Raw genomic sequence first — 27,044 nt, 5'->3', positions numbered from 1 at the left:
TAATTGTAAACCCCAGCAATCTGACCTCTTCATACCTAGCACAAGAGCCTGTGTAACCTCTGCACCCCAGTAGGCCTGAGCTCACACTCCATGGTCATAGCTAGAAACATTTTAAGCTGCACTCATTTCAGGACCAGTCTTCCTCAAGTGGCAGAGTATGTTGACCCAGCCTCCCTTGGGAGAGTGGGGCAATTTCTACCTCTTTTATTCTACATTGAGGGCACGGTCCTATAGAGGCCCACAAGAGGGATTATGATATTGTTCCTGACGGAGATGACCAGTGATGGTGGAAAGAGGGATCTGTTAAAGGTCTAGGCCCATAATATCTATATGGGAATCCCATGATTCCCTGACTAGGGCCCCGGATGATGTGGTGGCTTGGTAGTGACCAAGAAGGCCATCATTAAAGTGTGCCGGTCTCTTGACTTTATCCAGCTTTTGTAGTCCTTGCTTTATCTGACAGGGTTAGCCTTTGAGTGATTGAGGAAAGTGAAATAAGTAGTAGGTGAGGAGGGTATCTAAGTCTAGGTAGAGAATATTTGATTAATTACTTTATGGTGTCCTTTTAGGTCTTTCTACTTGCTGCACTTAATTGTGTCACTGTAGGTTATTGTACACTTTTACTTTAAGGTATATATTTTCCCCTAATTTATGGATACATGTGCGTTTGTGCCCTATATCATGGGACCTGGCCTATATCTAGGTTTGATAAGTTTGTTAGGAGGTGTGCCACCTGAAATGGAACTTAGGAGTCCTATGAGCTAGGAAAGGTCTCACCTGAATATTGGAGCTGAAGGGAATATTGGATATTGGAGATCCCAGGCCTGGCATCTCTGAACATAGTCTGAAGTGAAACATGTCGAGGTGGCATTGGTTGCATTGATTTGGTTGAGATAAGCAGATGTAGTAACAAATGGTATGTGTCAGTAAAAGCATGAAGGAAAGTGAGCAAAGCCCCAGAAGTTTTATACAAGGCCGCACCATGATTTATGTCATTTAATGCTACTTACAAATAACTATGTCTTATCAATTGACAAGACCAGTTGCTCCTGGTCTCCCTGGTCTAAGATTTTATGTGATTTAACATTTAAAAAAAAGATATTGGGGAGTTGGGTGGTAGTGCAGCAGGTTAAGTGCATGTGGACACAAAGTGTCAAGTCGTCAAGTGCACGGACAGGTTTTAGGATCCCGGTTCGAGCTCCCAGCTCCCCACCTTCAGGGGAGTCCCTTCACAAGCAGTAAAGCAGGTCTGCAGGTGTCTACCTTTCTCTCCTCCTCTCTGTCTTCCCCTCCTCTCTCTATTTCTCTCTATCCTATCCAACAATGACAACAACAAGAATAACTACAACAATAAAACAACAAGGGCACCAAAGGGGAATAAATAAACAAATATTAAAAAACATTATTAGAAATGCATTAACAACTTAATCCCAGTGTTGAAATTCACTCATTTAACTAATGTGAAACCTTAAGTGTTTAAAGAAATATATACTTAGAACTGAAGTCTGTGCACTCAAAAGTTCAAGACATTCAATCTATTTTTCCCCTCTCATATTGGTTAAACTGTGATTTATAAGACTACAAGTTAATAGTATATATTAACACCATTCTCACTACCAAAAGTCTATGTCTCTACCCCAACCCTCTATACTGGAGCTGAAAAGCTACTGTAAACCTCATCCTCCCAGATTTTTTTTTTTACATTGGTGCAATACTTCAAACTCAGTCAAATCATGCTTTCAGTTTCCCTTTCTGTTCTTTCTCAACTTATGTTTATGTGTGGGATCATCCTATAGTTGTCTTTCTCTTTCTGGTTTATCTCACTTAACATAGCTCCTTCTAGCTCCATCCAAGATGAGTGGAAGAAGGTGTTTTCATTATTCTTAACAGCTGAGTAGTATTCCATTGTGTATATATACTACAATTTACTCAGCCACTCATCTGCTGTTGGGCATCTGGGTTGTTTCCAGATTTTGGCTATTAAGAATTGTGCTGCTACAAACATAGGTGTACACATATATTTTTGGATGGGTGTGCTTGACTCCTTAGGATATATTCCCCAGGAGAGGAATTATTGGGTCATAAGGAAGGTCCATTTCTAGCCTTGTGAAGGTTTTCCAGTTTGTTCTCCACAGAGGTTGGACCAATTTACAGTACCACCAGTAGTTCAGGAGGGATCCTTGTCCCCATAACCTCTCTAGCATTTGTTGTTGCTGTTGTTTCTAGCAAAGAACTATAGAAATGGTCCCTGAAAGTATAGTCTTTGCTGTCGTTTCTGATGTGTGCCATTCTCACAGGGGAGAGGTGGTATCTCATTGTTGTATTTATTTGCATTTATCTGACAATGATTTGGAGCAAATTTTCATATGTCTCTAGGTTCTCTTCTGTTGTGAATATTCTATTCATATCATCTCCCCACTTTTGAGCTGGGTTTTTATTTTTTTTATTTGTAAAAAGGAAACACTGACAAAAACCATAGGATAAGAGGGGTACAGCTCCACACAATTCCCACCACCAGAACTCCATATCCCATCACCCCCTCCCCCAATAACTTCCCTGTTCTTTATCCCTCTGGGAGTATGGACCGAGGGTCATTATGGGGTACAGAAGGTAGAAGGTCTGGCTTCTGTGATTGCTTCTCTGCTGAACATGGGCATTGGCAGGTCGATCCATACTCCCAACCTGCCTTTATCTTTCCCTAGTGAGATGGGGCTCTGGGGATGTGGGGTTCCAGGACACATTGGTGGGGTTGTCTGCCCAGGGAAGTATGGTTGGCATCATGGTAGCATCTGGAACCTGGTGGCTGAAAGAAGAGTTAAGCTATAAAGCCAAGCGAATTGTTGACTAATCATGAACCTAAAGGCTAGAATATTGCAGATGAAGATTTGGGGGGGTCTCCATTTTTTTATTGCTAAGTTTGGTGAGCTGTTAATTTTTTTGGTTATTAGCCTCGAGTCCGATATATGACATGTAAAGATCTTCTCCCACTCTGTGAGGACTCTCTTTGTTTGGGTTATGATTTATTTTGCTGTGCAACTTACATTTCTCTAATAATGAGTGGAGTATGTCCTTATATGTCTGTGGTCTATGTGTATCTCTTTAGCTGTCTATTTTTTAAGTGAACCTTAATAATTTTTGTCTTTCAATAAATTGGTTAAGTTCTCAGAACTAATGCTCTCAGTTGGTGTACTATTCTAGCATGTGCCCCTCTTTCAAGAATGGCTATTATTACTATTTTTATTTATAAAAAAGGAAACATTGACAAAACCATAGGATAAGAGAGGTACAATTCCACACAATTCCCATCAGAACTCCCTAGTGGGTAAAGCCCATACCTTATCATGTGTAAGGCCCTGAGGTATGATCCCAGGCAAAATGTGGAAACTTCTGGACAGCACCAAAGGGAGCTCCATGGATGCTGGAATGGTGCTTTTGTGTCTCCCCCTTTCTCCTCTCTCTAGAGATATCAGGTAAAAATTATGGGCCAAGTAGGTCACTTGACAATATTATACATGCACAAGGTCATTAGTTCACTCCTCGGTAATACATAAATTATGAGAAAAATATTATGAAGCTCATTCTTAAATAATTATAATATTTGGAGCTGGGTAGAAAGCATAATGGTTATGAAAAAGATATCAAAAGTCCCTCGTTCAGTCCCTAGTAGCACCATAAGCCAGAGCTGAGCACTGCTCTGTCTTCCCTCTTTCTTTATCTTTCTCTCTATTCGCTCATGAAAATTATATATATATATATATATTATATATATATAAAGCATAATGTTTTCTCTAGTTGAATCCAAGGTAACATATGCTTTATAATTTTTCAGTTGTTTCTGAAAATGCAACAATTGAAGAAACAAGTACAGTTCTTTCACAACAAATAGATTTGACGACCCCTCCCCAAATTAGTGGACTAAAATCTCAAAAGACTGTGCATTCTACAGTGATGTCTAGAAGTATGCCTGCATTTACAACTGATTATACAACCTTATCATATTCTAGTACAATATCTCCACTTCCAGGAACAGTGACTTCACCAGGTTTTGTAAAGACACCCATCCCTGAGACAGCTATATCCATAGTAGACAGTCTGTCTACTTCAGCAGCTATCACCCTACCTACTAAAATTACCTCCCTAAGCACTAGTAACATTTCTATGGAAATAACTAAGCCCCCTCCTTCTGAGATCACAAGGACAACAAAAATGGCTGTAACCATGGCTACTGAGAGCTTTTACCCAAGCAGTACCATTAATTTTCCATACACATCTGGATTTACCAAGAATTCAGTTATGACCCAACCTTCAGTGACTGAATATCAGGCACCTATTACAAAGACAGCTCTCCTTTCATCTACTGAGTTGACATCCTTGTCTATGACATCTTGGCCCAAGGATAAATCCACAGATTTTGGAGCACTCCTAACCTCTACAGCCAACCAAGAGCTTCTTGCATCTACAGCTGCTGAATCTGTATCCTGGTCTTCTGTGGATCAGACTTCAGCAACAACTACTCACATTAGTGCTGAATCAACAATACCATCTGAGTCTGCTTTCACCACAGCTGCTCCAGTGGATTCTGTCATTCCTAGAAATCAGACAGCATATACATTGGCAACAACTGATATGAAAATATCATTTACAGTTGATTCAATGACACACTCAACTAGGCCTATTGAAATGACACCTGCATTAAGAACAGCCAAAACAGAATCAACATTTGGGAATTTCCAGGATGTCTCTTCACCCAGAGTGAAGGATACAATATCTACCTTCATGCCAGAAGAGGCCTCTTCTATGCATCTTTCTTCCAAGACATCCTCTCCGTTGGTCAGAACTCAGAGCATACCAACAGTGATTAATGCTGAGACTATACATATGGACTTGACTCCTGAAATCACACGTGGACCTCTAATGACTGAAAGTGGGCTTTCCCCTGTAGTCACTTGGCCAGGGTATACCCAGAATACACACACTGGTGGTGAAAACATGCTTCCTTTGCTTTCCACTAGACTAGCTTTCACATCTAAAGCACCTGAGCTTGGTTATACATCAACTGACAAAGTTGCCCATCTATTCCCGACAACTTGGACTTCCAGACCAGACCAGACTCTGTTGAAAACATCATTCCATGGAAGCCCTTCTAATACAGAACATTCACTTACAGCTACTAATATGATCATCCCACCAGAAGCATCCACAAACAATGTGGCTACCACCATTACTGAAGCTGTTATTACTACTGATGGGATTACTGACAGAGCTATAACAACTCTTCACAAATTGACATCCTCCACAGTTTCTGAAATTACATCAGTGACTAAAATTCCCGAGTGTAAACTTACCACCTCACTGAGGAAAACCACCCCTTTCTCCACAGTAACTGGAAATGAACTTCTTTCCACACCAAGAAAGGTAGTAGAGGTAATATCCACCCTTGCTGGTATTGGGCCAACTTCTACTGAAAGTGCTTCTGCAATTACACCAATGGAGATGACCAGTGTGATTGCATTTGGGGAGTTTACAGCCCCTGTACCAGAGTTCACAACAACAAAAAATTCCAGTAATACTGTGACAAGCAAAGAAACAACATCTCATTATCTTAAGGAAAGATCAACTACAACAGCAACAGTTGAGGTTTCTCCATTTGCAACAGCAATGGAAACAACAGATGAATCTGTACAAATGGCAACTGCTTCTGTCACTATTTCCCCCTATCCTGGTATAGAAAATTTGACTACCCTGTTGGATAATAAAACTGCAACTACTGAGGGGAGAGCAAATTGGATTTCCATGCAATCAGTGAAAACCACACCTATGAGCTCATACAATGGAACTAGTGAAATCTTTAATTCCACTCACACCTACACAGCACAGTGGACTTCAGACACTCCACCTAAGGGGAATTTAACTTCATTCACCACTTCTGGGAATACAGAGACATTCTCTGAATCTCTAGGTACTTCTAGTACAAGGATATCAGGAACCAGTACCACTACTCTGACAGACAGGACAGCTGTGTCTCTGTCTTCTGGTCTCTTGCCTTCACAACATATAGCTACCTATTCATCATCAACTCCTGTACCTATTTTCCACATGTCCTCACAGCCAGGTGATGTCTCAGCTGTTACCTCCATAGGGACACCCAAGCCTTCTATACTGACCAGGACTTCCTCTACATCTGTGCTTGCAAATGTCTCAGTTCTATCATCAGCTCCAGTGACGGCAACATCAGTGTCACCACTGGATCAGACTGCTTTCACAGCCCATCATACCCTGCCTACACATAGAGACTGGAGTCACACCACTTCAGAGGCCATGATGACACCTCCTCTGATAGAATCTCCAGTTTCCTCATTAAAACCTCCTACTCCTGTGGCATCTAAGACCACCCTTCTCTCCATTTCAACTGGCATAGTAACCTCAGCTCAACACACTCCTGGCTGCTCCAAAACTCTTCCTGGTGACATTCCTTCTTCATCTTCCACTCCTGTAATCTCAACAATGTCTACACCAGTAGCAACCCAACCCATATCTCATACTCTTAGTTTTCCTTATACTTTCAGTACTACTGGTGGAGAAATTCACACCACTGAAACTTCTGTTGATGAGACCATGCCATCACACACCTCCGTCAACAAGCTCACTACTTCAATGGATGGTCACATTTCTCAGTCTTCCACAGGTCTTACAAACACACCAGTCCTTTCTACCTTATCTTCTGACAAAGAACACATGACCATCACTCTGGAAAACATGGCTAGAACTGTAGAGGTGACAGAAATGTCCTCATCAAAGGACATTTTTATTTCTGACTCAGAGACCACGGAAATGACAGATACAGGATTTCCTGAGGACACACAAATTTCTAGTCACCGGACATGTTTGCCTTCAGAGATTCCGCTTGTGACTCTACCAGATAGAATTTCAGCTTCAGCTGCTGCTTCAGAAAGTTCACAGGCTACTTCTACCTCAACCTCAAGGAACACAATAGATGTTCATGTTTCAGAAATATCTACCAATCTCGGGAAAACAGTTGTCCCTTCACAAGTTCTGACAACCAACAGTATATCTTCTCCTGAAAATGAAAGCATAAGTGCCCTTTCTGTATATACTTCCCAAACTGAGGAAGTGATAGCAAGCTCCTCCTCTGCACCTCACTCTGTTTCATACCGCCAAGACACTTCATTCACAGATACCACAACTTCTGAGACAACCAGAATCTTTAATCCTGGAAGCATCAACACAACTCTTTCACACTTGCTTTCTCCTGGAACTATGCCTGAGGGAACTTCAGCTTCCTCTCCCATTTCTGGAAGCACAGGAGGCTTTTCAGAAATCTTGTCAGTTCCTACAACTGGGATCTCTAGTGCTGATTTGACAGTGAGGTCTACTGACAGGATCACATCAGCCCTTTCTGTTCCATATTTACCCACAACACTTCTTGGCAAAACCTCTGTGGTCACATCCATTCCCATTTACCAGCTGTCCTCCCGGCCAGTTAATGTTAGTGCTATTACCTCTGAAAGAGTTTTGGACATTTCAGAAAAGCTAACAACTAAGTCTTCAAAAACAACACACCCAAACTACTTAAAAAGTCCCACTGTAGCTACTTCTAGGCCTATGCCTGAGATGTCTTCAGTGTCAGTTAGTGACTCTGCTTCCCCCCCTCCAGCTGTTTCTCCTGACATTTCCACAACAATTGGATCAGTCTCTGCTTTATTGTCTTCAGTTACCCCTGCAACTATGCTAGATAGGCAAACATCTACATTGGATGTCATACCTGTGACGTATGCCAGGTCTACATCAAAACCCACAAAGGACTCCTCTGCCTTCACTACCTCAGAAATGACTGAGGTACCTTCCAGGATAACATCTATATCTACTTTCTTTCCAACAGAGCCAGCTTTTTCCTCTCTGAAAACCATTCCCATGAGTAGTATGATTGGCCAAATGACTCCACTTTGGGGCACCACTCCCACCTCTCTATTGACTTCTAGGAACACTGGGGCTATTTCTTCCACTACAAAATACAGACTTTCACCATTTCTGTCAACAACCCACCAATCATCACAAGGAGATGAAGCATCAACCCTGGACATGTTATCTGAGGTCACCAACAGCCTCCCATCTACTGTAAACAGTGGTAGAGTGACAACTCTTACAAATAAACTTGAAAGTGTGCTTTCTTCTACTCCTTCAGAAAGTCTCCCCACTTATTTGAATATCCAAGTTTCCCCGTTTTCAACTAGCTTTAAAAGCACTCCTGAGCCCACAAAAAGTATAAGATCCACCACTTACTTTTCTTCAAGCACAAAACAGATGATTTCCTCATCAGAAAATATTTCACCAGCAGAACTAACAGACAGCATCACTTCTGTGGCTACTCCTGTTTCATATGCTCCAGTCAGCACAACTCCACCCTCTTTCACGACATTTCTTTTTTCACATCGTAGTACTGAAGTGCAGTTCTCAACCTCCAAGGCTTCTCTTCCTCCTGCATCCCAAATGACCAAATTTCCAGTTCTGGGGACAAGAGCCACATCTAGTAATACCCAGCCTTTTCTTATGACTTCTTGGAACACACCCATAGCTGAAGCTTCTCGGTCTCCAGTTGCCAACACTACTCACATACCTACACCCAGTAAGATGGAAACAGATACTTCATATCTTGTTCCTGAGTCTTTGTCAACAGTCACAGCCTCTCAGACTAGTCTTGTATCTGGAGATAGTATGGCAGCATCATCGATTTCCACATCAGGAATTCTTCCTACTTTGGAGATATCTGAGAGTGCTTCATTATTGTCTTCAAAATCATTTCCTACTGCTTTGACTGAATCTCAGTATGTGTTAGAGAAGACAACTACATCCATAGCTCCTGGAATCACACTCTCATCAGATCCTTCTGGTGCTGCTTCAGAATCTATTATCTCAAAGGCTACTACTTCACCCATGTTAACCTGGGTCTTATCTAGTCTCCCTTCAAGATCCTCTCCTGCAATTGTAGCCAATACTCCTCACATTGTACCTTCCTCTACCAGAGAAGTGTCAAAACCCACATTTATAACTTCTAGCACAATACCCACAGACCCATTTACTAACTTCAAAACACTATCTTTTGCCTCTGTGAGCACTACCCTTACCCAAGCTACACCTACACCTACAGGGAAGAACGTCATTTCGGGCTTTCCAACTTCTCTCCCTACATCCACAAAAATCACAGGTGGCAAAGTAGATATTTCTAAATCCCCTATGGCATCTTTCCAAAACACTGTGATTGCCAACTCCAGGACTGCATCTCCACCTTCATCCTTTACTAAGATGAGTAGATCGCCTCCCATGACAAAGCACACTTTATCTGTGGGTTCCATGCCTCTAACAAGCCCTGTGATAACATCTGCATGGAGCAGAATTCCAGCTGCATCAGCACTAACAACTTTGGCTCTTCCTAAACCCACGTTGGACACCCTTCCAAATATGACTACCACTATATCTACTGCTACTGGAGATTCATTTCCATTCGTATCCACAAGAGTGACACATCCTTCTGCAACTGTTTCTTCACGACACTCTTCCTCTTTTGAGACAAGCTGGCTGGCTTCCACACTTTCCTTTCTATCTATGGAAACATCAGCTTCCCTTATTGCTGCTGCATCTACAGGTATGTTCTCCACTGTGTGCAATATATCAGTGACAGAAGGCACCACATTGGACCATGTGTGTGTTCTTCAAGGTGGCCAGTTCTCTGAAGGCAGAACAAAGGGTACTGGTGTTCTTTTTTTTTTTTTAAATCTCCTTCAGACAATGAGTACTTTGTTCAAGAAGATTTTTTCAGCCATTTTGCTTGTCATTTTTTGCATTGAATTATATTGCAAATGTATCTTTTCACTGAGTATGTCATTAAGAGCAGTCCTTCCCACCTGTTTTTATTCCTGATGCTCTGAGGCTGACAATGGGAGCATGAATCAGGAACCTCATCCCCTTCTTTATAGGAGGATTATGTGGTCTTAGGTCCAACATTTTGCCCACACACTAAAATAACAACAGAAGATATTGGAACTTGGCTTTTTGAATTCTATTATAGGATTCAGCCTTTTCCAGCCTCCCACCCTCAGTTCTCTAGGAATGCTTTTCCACTGCTAAGGAATATTTGGCTTTGGGAGTCGGGTGGTAGCGCAGCTGGTTAAGTGCATGTGGCGCGAAGCGCAAGGACCAGCCTAAGGATCCTGGTTCGAGCTCCCAGCTCCCCACCTGCAAGGAAGTCACTTCACAAGTGGTGAAGCAGGTCTGCAGGTGTCTATCTTTGTCTCCCCCTCTCTGTCTTCCCCTCCTCTCTCCATTTCTTTTCTAACAATGACGACATCAATAACAACAACAATAATAACTACAACAATAATAAAAAAGGCCAACCAAAGGAAAATAAATATAAAAAACATAAAAAAAGGAATATTTGGTTTTCATTTACCTCAAATTATAGATGTTTCTTAAACCTTTAACATTCCAACATGGAAACTGATAGAATAGAGATGAGAAAAAAGAGGTAAAGGGGAAAAGCCCTGGAGAAGAAGAAAAAAAACATAGCAAGAAATAAATAATTTCTCAGTACATGACATCTTGAGAATTTGGTCATTGCATGAATTCAACATCTGTTGACCAATGAAAATTGAGAGTGTAGACTACTCATCAATTGTGTAGACATTAGAAAACAAAACCAGTAGTTAAAGCACAAATGGAATACTCTCTCTTATTTTGCACTTGGTTCTTAAGCCCAAAGCGCTTATTTTTGACCCTGGAGTCAAACAGAGAAAGTAAAATTTAAGAACGAGCCCATATCATTTGGGTTCTTTAAAATGAAGAGCACCTTTGACCAAATTTACAGGAGTGAAATTTCTTGAGCTACTTGAATGACATGCTCCTCCTTATTTTAATTGCAGTTTCCTTCTACAATATTGAAATGAACTTCTCGGTATTTGATGAAGAGCCAAGCATCCCTATTACCAGTGTTATAAAAGAACTTGCAGAAAATTGGGTAAAATAATCCTCTGAATATTTATGGTTCGTGTAAAATATGTGAATATACATAAAGACTGAATAGATTAAAGTAAGGTTTACTTTTTTTCTCCTCAAAATATGCTGTACAGCTAATTGGTTTTGACTTTCTTGCTGAAAATTTATCTACCTTGTAAGCAACACTTTGAGAGTGCATGCAGTGTTTCTTTCACACTACCAATGCTGAAAGCTTCTATGCGGTACTATTATTTTAATTTGTTTAGAAGATTTCCCTCCACTGACACAAAATCTTAGTCCTTGCCAAATTTTCCTATTTGAGGAATGTAAGAAAACAGTAATAACAAAGCATATGCATTATATTTAAATCTATTTACTTCCTACATTTTGATATTTTCCTCTGCCCTACACAATACACTATTTATTATTACTTTTTTTTTTTTGGTAATATGACGCTGTAAAAAATTCAGATACTGAAATTGAACACCCAGAAAGTAAATATCCTCTATGGTAACACTTGTCTTAACTCCTCTTGACAGTTTGAGGAAGTATCTTTCAGATTTTTCCTACAAACAAGATAACTTTTACACACAAACATTCTTTTACAAAACATAATTGAAATCATATCAATTAAATGACTTTGCAACTTGCTTTTTCCCATATTGATGTGTAGCTCTGAGGACATGCATTTGTCATGAGATTTAACAGCTGCTTAAGATTTCACTCAATAGTTGCTATGTAGTTTTTTCTTTCTTCCTTCCTTTCTCTCTTTCTTTCTTCCTTTCTCTTTTTTTTTAAAATCTAGGCAGCCATTGGTGGACATTTAGGTTGTTTTGACTGGGGAGACAGCATAATGGTTCTGCAAAAGCTTTTCATGCCTGAGGCTCTGAGGTTCCAGGTACAAACCCCAGTATCACTATAAGCTAGAACTGAGTAGTATTCTGGTCTCTTTCTCTCTCTCTCTACTCTCTCTCTCTCTCTCTCTCTCTCTCTCTCTCTCTCTCTATCTATCTATCTATCTATCTTTCCCTCTGTATCTACTCTTTGTCATTAAAATAAAATAAAATATATTTTTTAAAATAGGTGGGGCCAGCTGGTGATGCATTTGGTCAAGCGCTCATATTACAGTGTGCACGGACCCAAGTTCAAACCCATGGTCCCCACCTGCAGGGGGAAAACTTCATAAGTGGTGAAGCAGAGCTGCAGGTGTCTCTCTGTCTCTCTCCCTCTCTATGTCTACCTCCCCTTTCAATTTCTCTGTCTCTATCCAGTAATAAATAAATGATTTTAAAAAATAGGTTGTTTTATTTCTTTTTATTGGAAAAAATGTAGTAAATCCCTAGGGCATTTGAGTGGTTTAATAGGAGAAATTCCTCAAATTGGAATTGCTGAGTCAAAGCATGTGATTATTTCACACTTTAAAATCAAATCACTAGATGATAGGCACAGCAAACTTGCACCTCACCCTCAGCAGTTGCTGATCTTGTTTGTTTCCCCTTCCTCCCTATTCACATTTATTTTCGCATATATTGAACAGGGTCTTAAGTGCTTGAAACCGGGTCTTAAGTGCCTGAAAATGGGTGACTGCATTTGTCCCACTCAGGCTGCCATAGAACAGGCTGAGAGGCTCAAAGAACAGGCCTTATTTTCTCACAGCTGTGGAGCTTGGAAGTCTGAGCTCAAAGTGCCAGCAGGGTTGCTTGTTTTGTGGTACAGCCTTTCTTCTTAGCTACTAGATGGCCTCCCTTGTGCTGTGTCCTCACATGGCCTCTTCTGTGTCTGCTGCACACACACTGGGAGGGGAGGGAGCAAGGGAAAACAGGAGGGGGAGAGAGCTCTACTCTCCCTTCCTCTTCTGATAAGGGCACTAGTCTTACCAGGCTAAGACCCCTCCCTTATGTTCTGATTTAACCATAATTACCTCCCGAAAGTCCCCATTTTCAAATAAAATCACCTGAAGGAGGGTTAGGGATTCAACACATGAATTTGATGGGGGAAGTGTGTAGGGGGGAAAGATACAATTTAGCCCACACCCATAGGCAAAATGCAAATATGAAAAAAATGAGTGAAATAGATGGGAATGTTAAACCTGAAGACATTAACATGCTTTACTGATGCTCTGTACTGCCTTCATTTGGGGGGGGGGGCTAAGGGGAGGGTGTGTGGGGCAAGATTAAGCTTAGTGCACAAGGATCTAGGTTCGAGCCCCTGCTCCACACCTGCACTGGGGGGGGGGGCATGGATGCTTCATGAACATTGAAGATTGTCTGCAGGTGTCTTTCTGTCTCTCTCCCTCTATATCCCACTCCCCTCTCAATTTTTTCTGTCCTATAAAATAAAATAGAAAGGGGAAAAGTGGCTGCTGGGAGCAGTGGATTCACAGTGCTAGCACTGAGCCCCAGCAATAATCCTGGTGGCAATAAAAATAAATAAATAAAAAGAGGAGGGAACTGGGTTTGGGTGGGTGGTGCACCCCTCAGAGTGCACATGTTGCAATGCTCCAGGACCTGGGTTCAAGCCCACAGCCCCCACCTGCAGGGGGAAACTTCACAAGCACTGACATGATGCTGCAACTATCTCTTTCTTTCTCCCTATGTATCTCCCCCTTCCCTCAGTTAAATTTAAAAAAGAAGGAAAGAGGGGCCAGACAGTGGCACATCTGGTTAAGCACACAGCAAAGGCCTGGTTTCAAGCCTCTGGTCTCCACCTGCAGGGTGGAAGCTTCAAAAATGGTGAAGCAGGGCTTCAGGCGTCTCTTGGTTGCTCTTCCTATCACTCCTTCCCCTCTCCATTTCTCTCTGTCTTTATCCAATAATAAGTAAATAAGACAAAATAAAAAACAACCTCTCAAAAAAAAAGAAAGGAAGGAAGGAAGGAGAGAAAACAATGAGCAGAATACTAAAGCCATTTTTTGGGTCTTTTGCAGTTGGATTCTATATTTCAGGACAGTGAGTTTGCTGTTGCTGATCTAGCTGTTCAAATTAAAAGCAGGTATGGAAAAATGCCCCCCTGAGGGTCAAAGGGCAATGTGATGGCATTCTGTATCTGTTCCTGTCCAGAGGGCATTTCCTCTGATTTTTTTCTGGAGCTTTAGGATTTACTGCCCTTTGACTCACACCTTCCCTTCAGAATGTAGGTTCTCTTCACTATAAGGAAGAAATCTATATTGTTACTGTAGGCTATAAAACCAATGGGAAGACATAACAGAAGAAAATAAACAGGAGATGCAGTAGAATTGGACTGAGTGACCTCTGAGCCCCCCTTTTAGCTTTAAAATGCTGTAATGCTGTGAGTTGGGGGGTTGGCATGCCTTGAAGAGATGAAAGGCTAGGGCCAATGCTTGTGGATTTATGAGGTTCTTCCTTTTGGATAGTGCACTTTCAGGAATTAAAAATCCCAAAGGGAACTTGAGATGTCTAAAGTGAGTAATACTGACAAGTTCAAGACTTGCTCAGGGCACATTTGGGGAGAGGTGCTAGCCAGGAGATCAGTAAGCAGTGAGTAGTATCAGCTAACCCATGACAAAGGCAATTGGTCACCAGAGAAGTAACTCCTCTGCTTTTGAACTGAACATATATGCTAGTCTGTTAAAAGAACATCCCAGAAGAATCTTTTTGAAAAATAGGCATGGCTTCACTATGCCGTAAGCTGATTTTGAAAACACTAACTGTAACTGCCTATCTTTCATTTTCTTTTCTACGTTCAAATATAAATATGTTCTAGAAGGTTCACAGGAAGTAATATAAAGAACTCCATGGAAGGTTATTAAAAGAAAATTGGGGATGCCTGGAGTCTAGACCATTCTAAAAAAAAAAAAGGTGCCTATTATTTTTTCCTCATTACAAAAGTAATATGCAGCCACTATAAAATCTTAGAGCTTTATAGAAATCTATAACACAGACAGCAAAAATCTCCACAAGCCTGTTTTTCCCCCCAAGCCCTCCAAGTATTCTGGGTAATAAGATATTTCTTATATTTCTCTGGATTTGTTGCCATGCATTTTCTAAAACAACGGGGGCCCTATGCTTCATATTGTTTTTACAACTTTTTTCATGCTTTAGAATAAATACATCATGTACATCTTTGCAGGCCACTATTTACAAATGTAGCTTATTCACTTGATGGCTGCATGTGCCATCATGTATTCACCCAATAGCCAAAGAACAGAGATCTCAGTTATGTCTCTCCTCATACACATATATATTTAAAATTTTTATTTATAAAATGGAAAACACTAACAAGACCATAGGATAAAAGGGGTACAATGCCACACAGTTCCCACCACCAGAACTCCATATCCCATCCCCTCCCCTGATAGCTTTCCTATTCTTTAACCCTGTGGAAGTATGGACCCAGGGTCATTATGGGGTACAGAAGGTGGAAGGTCTGGCTTCTGTAATTGCTTCCTTATTGAACATGGGCATTGGTAGGTTGATACATACTTCCAGCCTGTCTCTCTCTTTCTCTAGTGGGGCAGATCTCTGGGGTAGCAGGGCTCCAGGCCACATTGGTGGGATCATCTGCCACCAATCTGGGGGGAAGTCTGGTTGGCATCATGGTAGCATCTGGAACCTGGTGGCTGAAAAAGAGTTAAGATAGAAAGCCAAACAAATTGTTGACTAATCATGAACCTAAAGGCTGGAATAGTGCAGATGAAGATTTGGGGGTCTCCATTTTGGAAATAGCTAGTAGGTCTATTTTAGGTATATTCCAAAGGGCCCATGACTATACTAGTTTTTGTCTGAGCCTGAAATCTGATATGCAGGTGGACCCAAGTTATTGTCTGGGGAGATGATGTTATGGCTGGAAAAAGGGCTAGAAAGCTGGATCAGGGGAGAGAGTAGCTCCCAAATATGGGAAAAGTCCTCATATACATATTTTAATGCTCACTTGCTGGTTCTATCTTGTGCCAGATTCCCCAAGGGGGGGGTGGAGATGCCACTGGTCTGTGTGGTGATTGTTCAGCTCCCAAACTTGTATCCATGTGTATTTGGTAGTTTGTTGCATTTTTCTATAATTTTTGGTGCTTTTGCTACAGAGACACTCCTGGGGAAGAAATAAATATGGACCGAGCTTTTGTAAGTAATTTTTCAAAACAAATCTATTTGCAATGCATCTTATACTGTACTTCATTAGATGTAAGTCAGTAGCTCTTCCACCCACGTATATATTATCAAGCAAGGCACAATTGTGATAATTGGGGGGTCAAATTACATTACTTTCCTTGGGCTTTGCACAAGAGCCCATCAAGAAAACCATCCTCTGCTTTTCTGAATTATCTCTATAACAGTTTTGGGAGGCACATTTATTGTATGGGCTATGGCAGTGGGGAATGTATTAGGTATTGCAAATGGTAAATGGTATTTGTTGGTTGTAGATATCTTACAAATGTCCTGGTTTTTCTGACAATGCCACATAGTTTTTGATACATGAATCTTCTTATGAAAGAGACAGAGAGGAAGGGAGGAAGACACCAGAGCACTGCTCAGCTCTTACATAAGGTGGTACTGGGGATTGAACCTTGAGACCTCTGGGGCCTCAGACATACAAGTGGCTCTAGTAGGGTGAAATACCTCTCCAGCAAAAATAAATTCTCTATTTGTATAGATTTAAGGCCAGAGTGTGAAAAATCTATTTCCCATCATTCAGATTCCATTTCTACCAGTATTTACTCCAGTGGCTCAAAGCTTCAATATTAGACTTGAGTGTGATTAGTAAGAACATAGTATTTTTAAGATATTAAAATAGCATATAACTATTGACTTTACACAGTAAAATTAAGTCCACAGTATATTTCACACTCTCTGCCATAATTTGAGTATTTTCTGTAAATAGCTGAGTCAGAATTTAAAAAATTTCTTATACTTAAAAAAAATTTTATTTATTTATTTGATAGGACAGAGAGAAATTAAGAGGAGAGTTAGAGGGGGAAGAGAAGGAGACACACCTGCAGCACTGCTTCACCACCCATGAAGCTTCACCCCGAAGGTGGGGAGCAGGGACTTGAACCTGACTCCTTGCACACTGGAATGTGTGCTCTCAACCAGGTGCACCACCACTCAGTCCCAATCTGATACATTTTGTAACTAAAATGCTTTTCTTATGATATAATAGAGGTGACAACTTGGTCCCCAGAGTCAGTTGCTTGGCTTGAGATCTCTACTTTCCACTTGCTGACTGTGAGACCTTGGGCAACTTAATCTCTCTGTACCTCAGTTTCCTTATCTGTAGAATGGAGGTGGCAATGGTACCAGTCCTTACAGGGCTGTTGGAAAGACAACACAAGATAGTTTCTCTCAAGTGTTTAGAATAAGAAATGTTTGTCAGGGCTTATAGTGGGCAACATGGTGTCCTAATGCAGAAAGCTTAGCTCTTTCTCCTGGTTCTGTGACTCATCACCTGGGTGAGACTAGGCAGTTGATTTACCTCCTCTTGAGACTTTGGTTCCTCAACTAAAAAAAAAATGGAGTGAGAAACTCTGCATTATCACATCGGGTTATGTGAGGACAGAATGCACTGATGTTTTTATGATTTGCAGGCAATAATGGGTTACAAAAATGTAAAGTATAAATACGATTATTGTTGTTAACAATAAGCCCAGCACCCAGTTGTGACGTTTGCTTAAAGATTTCAGTGACTGTGTACTTTTCTCTTGCATTATTTGGAACAGAGAGAAGGGCAAGGAATGGCTACAATTTCCCGTGTACTCTACAGGTAGGAGCTGAGTTTACTCATAGCGGGTACATTTGGTTCTGATTTTCCTTCCATTTAATTCTGTATGTGCAGCCTCTTGGGCAGAGTTGTCAGAAGGAGATCAAAGTACTCCGTGGTTATTTTACAGATGCTGTAATTTGGCTCTTGCCTTCATGAAATAAGTTGTTTCAGTTGGTCACGGCATAGCCTAGCAGCCTGCCCACTGCCTCTTTGTAGTGAAGAGAAAATGGAGTCCAAAGTGGTCATAATTTGGGGATAGGGAAATAAAGTGTTTGTTTTTGTGAAAAAAAAAATCAGTGAAATACTGAGCATGGATATTAAAATAAACACACACACACGGAAAGTAGCCTCAGACCTCTTCAAACCTGTGGTCCTGCTCTTTCCTTTCCAAATACTGACTGCTGTTGGATGACTTGATGGTAGCCACGAAGGATATGTACCCAAAGAGGACTCATGGGAAGGTCAGTGAGAATTTCAGGGTGCTTAAGAAGAGAGTCTGTTGTAGCAAGAAGTATAGTCTGAAAAGGAAGAGAAAAAAAAGTCCTCTCCAGACTAGAAAAATGAAAATGAAGAGGCAGACACCAACTGGGATGGGTAAAATGAACAGGTATGAAACCCTGGTGGGCAACAAAAAGGGAAAGAGAGAGAGAGGAAGAAAGAAAGAAATTTAAAAAAATGTTATTTACTTTGCTTTAATGAGAGAGAGAGAGAGAGAGACAGAAAGAGAGTGAAAGACAGAGAAAGAGAGATACAGAAAGATATCAGAGCCTCAGGCATAAAGGTCTTTTACATAGCCATTATTCTGTCTCCCCAGACAAGATATTTATTTATTTATTTATTTATTTATTTATTTATTTATTTATTTTTCTTTGACACTAGGGTCACCGCTGTGGCTTTGTGCCTGCACTAAAAATTCACCACTTCTGGCGACCACCCCCACTTTTTTTTTTACTTGACAGGACAGAGAGTAATTGAGAGGGGAAAGAAGAGAGGGAGAAACATAAGACACCTGAAGACCTGCTTTAGTGCTCATGAAACACCCCCCCCCCTGCAGGTAGGGAGTGGGATCTTGAATCCAGGTCCCTGTGTCTGCTGATATGTGTGCTGAACTGGGTGCACCCAACCCCAGAGGGAAAGATTTTGAGTAAACACAGATCCATAGCTATTTCAACAGCTGTCAGACATACAGGTAATGTGTTATTCACAAAGATGTATCTGCAGATGCAGACAGAACATAGATATAGGTAATCTGTGAATCTGAAATGCACTTTGTAATGGAATATTGGAAGAATTCAGAGTTTGAGGATGTTACAATAGGTTGAGGTCAAGAACAATCCTATTCATTTATAACATATCTTTTGGTGGGTAGACTATTCAGAAATGAAATACTGGGAAATAGCATCCCCCTGAAGTCAGTTCTTTCATCTGTAGAATGAGGCTTTAATAACATTACCTCATAAGATCTTTGTCATGATAACATGGATTAAAACATGGAACAAGAGGTCTACAAACATTACCATCCATCATTATCAGTAAGACTCTAATTGTTCTGTTACAGAAATGGGTCCTCATTAGAACACTTTTTCATTGAGGTGGCACCGGTTCACATGATTACAAAGTAATTTATTGTACCACACCCATCAGCAAAGCCCTGAAATCCTCCCAGCACCGTCCAGCTTCTACTCTGATAACCTCCGTTCTGTGTTCCAAATCTAAGGGTGGGTTTTTGTCCCCTTGCTTTGTTTCTGTATATCCCACATACTACATATTACAGAAAGTTTCTCTTTCAGACTTCCTTCATTTATTATAACACACACACATGCGCACCTGTTTGGCTATTGTAGCAATGATGAGCAACTGAGAGATGAGAGGATGAAAGGGTTTCTCTGAAGTTGGAAATCCCGAGTACTCCATTATCTCTACTAATTATCTCAAACTTCTAGTGAAATCACATAGCTGGTCAATTTCAACATAATGCACATGTTGTCGACCATTCTTCTGAAAAAGAAGTTTGAAGATATTTGTTTTGGATTAGGGAACATTTATCAGAAGTCTTTGGCAGGCTGTCTCTCGTCATTTCTTGAAAGTGTCCACGAAATTACTATAAAAATGTTTTGTTTGCTATTTCTGGGCTGCCAATTAAATAATCTGTGGAGAACTGCAGCAGCACAGGCCAAGTTGCACTCAGTTGGCATAACTGCATCATATTTCCTTTTTGCTTTTCTCCCTAGCTGTGTTTGTCAAGTCATCATGAAGGCCAATTCTTCTTTACCATCTGTAGAATTGATTGGCAGGATCAAGAGCAAAATACATGGTAACCTCACCCATGGGAACTTCACACAGGATCAAATGACGCTACTAGTTAAGTCAAAGCACGTTACAGTGGAAAAACTAGGTAATTGGGGGGGGGTATATTCATGGGAATTCACTTTCCTGAGTGTAAAGCATTCCTAGAGGGCCAGGTGGTAATGCACCCAGTTAAGCGCACATAGGACTAAGCCCAAGGACCCACGTTCAGGCCCTCGCTCCCTACCTGCAGTGAGGATGCTTCACAAGCAGGTCTGCAGGTGTCTATCTTTCTCTATCCCTCTCTATCTCCCCCTCCTTTCTCAATTTCTTTCTGTTGTATCCAATAAAATGGAAAAGAAAATGGCCACCAGGAGCAATGGATCTGTAGGGCTGGCACCTGGTCCCAGCAATAACTCTGAAGGAAAAAAAAAAAGTAAATAGATGATATACAGCATTCCTTGCAAAGATCTTGGATTTGAAGGGTGAAAGATTGTCTTCATGCTCCTTCATACATCCTCAGTGCCCACTTGGCCTGACAACCTTTCTCTCTCAAAGAGTTTACTAAGAACCAGTGCTAGAGGGGTCAGCTCTGGACTCAATCAATGGAGAGAGAGAATTGGCTCTCTCACAGAAATACCCAGAGACCTGGAGAACTTCCTCATTACACACAACAGCTGCCCAGTAGATACTTGCTAACGTATCGATTGAGTCAGCCAGCCTATTCATCTTGAAAAGTGATCTGGGAACTGCCTAGAATGTCTCTCGTGGGCATTTTCTTTTCCGATTGGCAAAGTTTTCATGGTGAAGTAAGAAAGTTTCTGACTCATTTGACCTCCTGCCTGCTGCCGCTAGCTGACTCCTACTACCATCCCTCCCCCTGCATAGACTGGTGTTCAAAATGTTTAACTAACAACCCAGGGTACCCACACATGCATTAGAATACATGACCCTTGGTGATTAACCACTTCAGTGGAAGAGGTCAGGATGGTGGAAAGGGTGGGAGTGAGCTGGAAGGCAGAGAAAGGCGGAAGCCTGTGCAGAGGCTGTCCTACAAATGGCACCAAGGCACATGTCCTGAGAGGGAGAGGACAATACTTGATTCCTTACTCAGAGAGGAGCCAGGGGTGGCTGGGCCAGTCTGACTGGGCCACTTCTGGGGCCACTCTGTTAACACTTGAGGCAAAGATGTCCAGAATCTGGGTGACACAGCCTGAGTGCCTGGTGAGTAAATACTGGGAGCTTGTCACACAAACCTACCCAGGTGACTTCTCCTAAGTGACAACATTTTTAATTAAAAAAAAAATTATGCATTTATTACTGGATAGAGAATTTGAGAGGAGAAGGGGAAATAGAGAGAGGGAAAGAGACAGAGAAACACCTGCAGCCCTGCTTCACCACTCGTGATACTATGCCCCTGAATAAAATGGAAAAGAAAATGGCCACCAGGAGCAATGGATCTGTAGGGCTGGCACCTGGTCCCAGCAATAACTCTGAAGGAAAAAAAAAAAAGTAAATAGATGATATACAGCATTCCTTGCAAAGATCTTGGATTTGAAGGGTGAAAGATTGGGGCCTTGAACTCTGGTCCTTGAGCACTGTAATGTGTCCACTTACCCAGGTGTGTCACTGCCTGCCCCCTGACTTGAATTTTTTCCCCACTGCATATGCACCACTGTTTAATCTCACTTAGCCTTGCTTTACAATATGATCAAATTTAGGGAACATTGATTTACATCTCTATATGTGTATAGGACTAACTGTATCTCTTACTAAAGCTCCAGTTGGTACTAGAAGCAACAAAGAGCAAAGAGACCTTCTCTACCTATCGCCAACCACTTCCCTCTCTTTTGTAAAAATATTTATTTATTTATTTATCAATGAGAGGGATAGGAAGAGAGAGGGAAAGAACCAGACATCACTCTAGTACATGTGCTGCCTGGGATCAAACTCAAGACCTCATGCTTGTGAGTCCAATGTTTTATCCATTTCACCACTTCCTGGGCCATCCACTTCCCCTTCTATTCCCTCTGATAACCACCAGAGTCTTTAAAGTCTGCTTTGTTGTTGTTTGCACGTCTGTTTGCTTTAAGATATCTATATTCCACATAGGAGTGAAAGCATCAGTACCTATCTTTCACTTTCTTATGTATTTCACTTAGCACAGTTACTTCTAGTTCCATGCATTTGGTCTCAAAGGACACAATACCATTTTTTAAGTGGCTGAGTAACCTTCCCTAAAGTATCTATCCCATGACTTTTTTACCCAGTCATCTCTCAATGGGTACTTCAGTTGACTCCATGAAAAGTGTGCTGCTATCAACATTGGGGTACATATATCCTTTTAAATCAGTGTAGCCAACATATAGATCATGTTAAGAAATAAGAACTAGCCACCATCATGGGAACTGGTGGCTTTATTCAAAGGGTAAACATGTGAGGTTGTCCTTGGGAGTTAACTGCTATTTTTTAAGGATTTAAAAAATATTTATTTATTCCCTTTTGTTGCCCTTGTTGTTTTATTGCTGTAGTTATTGATGTTGTTGTTGTTGGATAGGACAGAGAGAAATGGAGAGAGGAGGGGAAGACAGAGAGGGGGAGAAAAAGATAGACACTTGCAGACCTGCTTCACTGCCTGTGAAGTGACTCCCCTGCAGGTGGGGAGCCAGGGACTCGAACCAGGATCCTAGCGCCTGTCCTTGCGCTTTGTGCCACCTGTGCTTAACCTGCTGTGCTACTGCCCGACTCCCTAATTGCTATTTTTTAGAAAGGCTTCATTTACTCCACTTTCTGTGAAAACTGGTAGAAGATGTATCTCCAGGTTCACAGATGTTTATGTGCAGGGTAGTAAATGATGGGTCTTAGTGGATGTTCTTGATATTTGGAAGTGCCTTTTGCCCTTTAAAATGTCCACACATTTGCTTTGTAGAGCCAGGAAAGTGTGAAGCTGATGAAACAGCCTCTAAATACAAAGGGACATATAAGTGGCTCTTAACCAACCCTACTGAGACAGCCCAAATGAGATGCATCAAAAATGCGGATTCGAACGCTACAAGAATGTGGTATGTGTCCACCAAGGTTTCAATTGCTAGTTCAAGTACTCAAAAATTTACTTAGTGGGGGGCATGTACCTATGCCATTCAAGCATGCTTCCTTCCTCCTCATCCTCTGACCACTTCCTTCCTTCCTTTTTCCCTTCCTTCCTTCCTTCCTATCCTTCACCTTTAGACCTACTTCAGTGTACACATGCAACATCATAATATTCCAGGGGAAAAAATTCAAGAAGAATGAGAGAGGAAAGAGCCACCCTTTAGTCCCTCCACCTGAACATAGCTGTTTTTCAACTGCTTTTCACTTTTCATCTCCTCTCTTACTGCTTTGCCCTTCGCTTTCTGGGAATGGTGATTGCTGTCTTCCCATCAGGAGTGAGATTTGCCTTTTCTCTCAGCAGCTCAGCAGACACTGCCTTTGTTTGACATTCATCTTCTTAGTGAAAACTTGGGAAAAAGCTGACTCTGAAGTTACCTCATTGTTAGGCCACCATAATGGGCAAAACTCACTCATTTATTGTCACCTCAATCACTCTGGAAATAGGAATTCACAAAATAGAATTGACTTGGAACACAAAATGCTATGTGATTTTTCAATATATCCATGTTACATAAGTGGAAAAAAGTATTTATTTATTTAGGACAGACAGAAATTGAGAGGGGATGGGAGATGAACATGAGAGAGAGAGGGGGAGGGAGGGGGAGAGAGAGCAGCCTTTAGCACTACTCAATTGCTCATAAAGCTTCCCTCTGCAGGTGGAGACCAGGGGCTTCAACCGTCAGTTTTTGAGATTTTTTAAAAAATGTACTATTGGATAGAGACAGAGAGCAATTGAGAGGGGAGGGTTAGATAGAGAGGGAGAGAGACAAAAGGATACCTGCGGCTCTTTTTCACTAGTGAAGCTTTCCTCCCTGCAGGTGGAGACCAGGGGCTTGAACCTGTGTCCTTGTGCATTGTAATGTGAGCACTTAATCAGGTGTGCCACCAACTGACCCTCCTTTCCTTTTTGAAAACATGAGCTCAGGGAGGTGGCTCAGTGAATACAGTGCAGATTCTTTGTATTTGTGAGGTTCCAACCACTGCATTGCATAGCACATAGACCATATGGAATTCTACTCTCTCTTCAGGAAACAAACAAACAAAAAACAAACAAAAAAATTCTACTCTCTCTTTGGGAAACAAACAAAAAAACCATATATATATGTATATATATATATATGGATATATATGTGGATATATATATATATATACATATATATATACATATACATATATATACATATACATATATATACATATATATATACATATATATATACATACATATATATATATATATATATATATATATATATATATATATATCCATCCCCTTGTTCTTAGTTTCTGTGGTTCCTAGCCTATTCAATTAACTGAAGTGGACATAAGGGAGAGGTAGAGGTCTTGGCAGAGGCCTAGAATACTGGCTTGCTCTAACAGTGGCACATCTGGTTGAGTACATACATTAACATTCATGAGGACCTGGGTTCAAGCCCCATGTCCCTACCTACTGAGGAGTTTCATGAGCAGTGAAGCAGTGTTACAGCTGGTTCTCTTTTCTCTCTCCCTGTCTTCCCCCTCCATCTCATTTTCTGTCTGTCTTATCAAATAAAATTAATATTTTTTTAAAGAAAGAAGAAGAATGCTAGCTTGTAGAACTGGGTGGTGTTGTACCCGATAGAGCTCATTCATTACTATGCGTAAAGACCCAGGCTCAAGTCCTCAGTCATTGGGGCAAGCTTCAAAAGCAGTGCTACAGGTATCTCTCCTCTCTCTTTCCTTCCCTATCTTTCTCTGTCTCTCACTCTCTATCAAAAAGAGGGCTGGGGAAGTAGAATAATGGTTATATGCAAAAAACTTTTCATGCCTGAGCCACTGAAGACCCCAAGTTCAATACCCAGAACTACCACAAGCCAGAACTAAGCATTGCTCTGGTTAAAAAAAAAAAGGGGGGGCCAGGTGGTAGCATGCCTGGTTAAACACACACATTGTAGTGCACAAGGACCTGGGTTCAAGCCCTTGGTTCCTACCTGCAGGGGGAAAGCTTTCTGTTTTGCGAGTGGTGAAGCAGGGCTGCAGGTGTCTCTCTTCCTATCTCCCCCGACCCTTTCAATTTTTTTCACACAAAAATTTAAAAACATTTAATTAATTAGTTAATTTCTTCGTTTATATTATTGGATAGAGATAGAGAGAAATTGAGAGGAGAGGGAGATATAGTGAGTGAAAGAAGCAGAGAGACAACCTGCAGCTTGGATTCTTGTGCATTTAAGTATGGTCGCTTAACTAGGTGTGTCACCACCTGGCCCCCCTTTTGATTTCTGGCTTTCTGTATCCATTAAAGGTAATAAAAAGAATGAGAAAGTTCACTTGTGGAAGGCACCCTCTGTACAGTATTCACCACTCATTCCTTCCAACCTATCAGTGTAGTCAGTGGTACAGCTTTTTACCAAGGTCACAGAGCTGTTTGTTTACAGTCATATTGTCACCCTCCACCCATTACAGGCCCTACTGTCCCTTGCCCATTCTCAGTACTAAGCGGCCACCTTCTGCCTTCTAACTGCCTGCTACCTACCCATCTTCCATGTTGCTGTCAGATGGATTTTCCTCAGGCATTCATTCATTCAGTCCAAACTTGTAAACACCGGTACCCCAGCCCCCTAGGCTAAGTATTGGGACTGCTGCTTAGTGGTAGAAGGCCCTCCTCCAAACGAAATAAAAACAAAACCTCCTGCAGGCTCCTTTCCTGTCAGAAGGGCATTGCCAATCTGGGTCCAAAGTCACTTTGAGATATTCTTCTCTGCTCGTGCTAGTTCTCTGCGGGGCTGGGGTTGAGGGTTGAGGAGAGGTCTCTGTCCTTTCAGTACCCAGTTCAGTCCCAGAGTTGCATGTAAGCTTCGGCTTCTTGGTGATTTGGGGATTTCTGTTTTGTCTATCCAGCTTTTCATCTCGTTTCTTTGCCTAATCAATCTAGTTGCATTTACAGTCTCAAATCACTGGCTTTCAGGCTCCACGAGGGACGAGCTGCAGCTGTGTGTGTCTGCTCTAACCTGTTACAGGCACCAGCACTGAATATGCTCTGGGCAAACACCTGGGCTGACTTGAAAAGAACTGGCCTGAATTGGATGAGGCATAAGGAGGGCGGGGTGGATCATTGAGCGCCAGTGAACTACAGAGGGCGCTATACTAATTGCCTTGAGCAGATGAATGAATATGCTGAGAGAGACCACAGTCCACTGGGAATTTTGTCTTACAACGCGGATAAGAAGGGAAGGGAGGGTAGAGCTAAGTCCAGAGGAGGGCAAAATCTCTGCAGGTCATTGCTATGTCCCGCCCTAGTCTCCTGGGACGCTGCCCCAAAAAGCAAGCACAAAAGCATCAGGTTGTTGTTTCTTCTCTTTCGCAGCTCCATCAGTATCAAAACGGGCAAATCTCGGTGGGAAAAACCTAGGTTTAAACAGTGCAGATTGGTTCAAGGACTTCCTGACAATATTGTGGACCTTGCTAACATTACTATCAATGACGGTAAGACTGATCTATATACACAGTAGAGAAATAGTAAGATGGCAACTTAATTTGCCAGCTTGTCCCAAGACTGGAACGAGTCTAGCAGAATCTTTTTTTTTTTTTTTTTTTGGCAAAGCTACCTGACAATCCATTTTCAGGCGGTGAGATCGCATAGTGAGCATGTAAAAGATTTTCGTCCCTGAGGTTCTGAAGTCCCAAGTTCAATCCCTACCACCACCGTAAACCAGAGCTAAGCAGTGCTCTGAGTAAAAAAAAAAAAAATCCCATTTCAGAAATAAGATATTTAATATTGGTGGATTGGTGGTGGGGGCAGTGGAGGCACAAACACTTAGGACTACTAATAGTTTAGTTGTTTCATGCTTTTAAATTTGTTTTATAATTTCCCTTTGTAATTCTTGGACAATTTTTTCTTATTATTTAAC

General features: G+C 41.4%; 1 protein-coding gene across 1 annotated transcript in view; it reads left to right on the top strand.

Annotated features, from left to right (window-relative positions):
• Positions 1-27,044, top strand: part of ADGRG4 (adhesion G protein-coupled receptor G4) — a 167,009-nt gene that overhangs the window by 43,164 nt on the left and 96,801 nt on the right. The window contains 8 exon segments of the mRNA XM_007534529.3: positions 3,830-9,661; positions 10,935-11,029; positions 13,934-13,998; positions 16,046-16,085; positions 17,642-17,721; positions 19,953-20,116; positions 22,937-23,069; positions 26,501-26,619. Of these exon segments, the coding sequence (XP_007534591.1) occupies positions 3,830-9,661; positions 10,935-11,029; positions 13,934-13,998; positions 16,046-16,085; positions 17,642-17,721; positions 19,953-20,116; positions 22,937-23,069; positions 26,501-26,619 (6,528 nt within the window).

This window comes from Erinaceus europaeus, chromosome X, assembly GCF_950295315.1.
Source record: "Erinaceus europaeus chromosome X, mEriEur2.1, whole genome shotgun sequence".
In the NCBI taxonomy this organism is placed as follows: domain Eukaryota; kingdom Metazoa; phylum Chordata; class Mammalia; order Eulipotyphla; family Erinaceidae; genus Erinaceus; species Erinaceus europaeus.
This window is presented reverse-complemented; position numbering and strand designations above follow the sequence as displayed.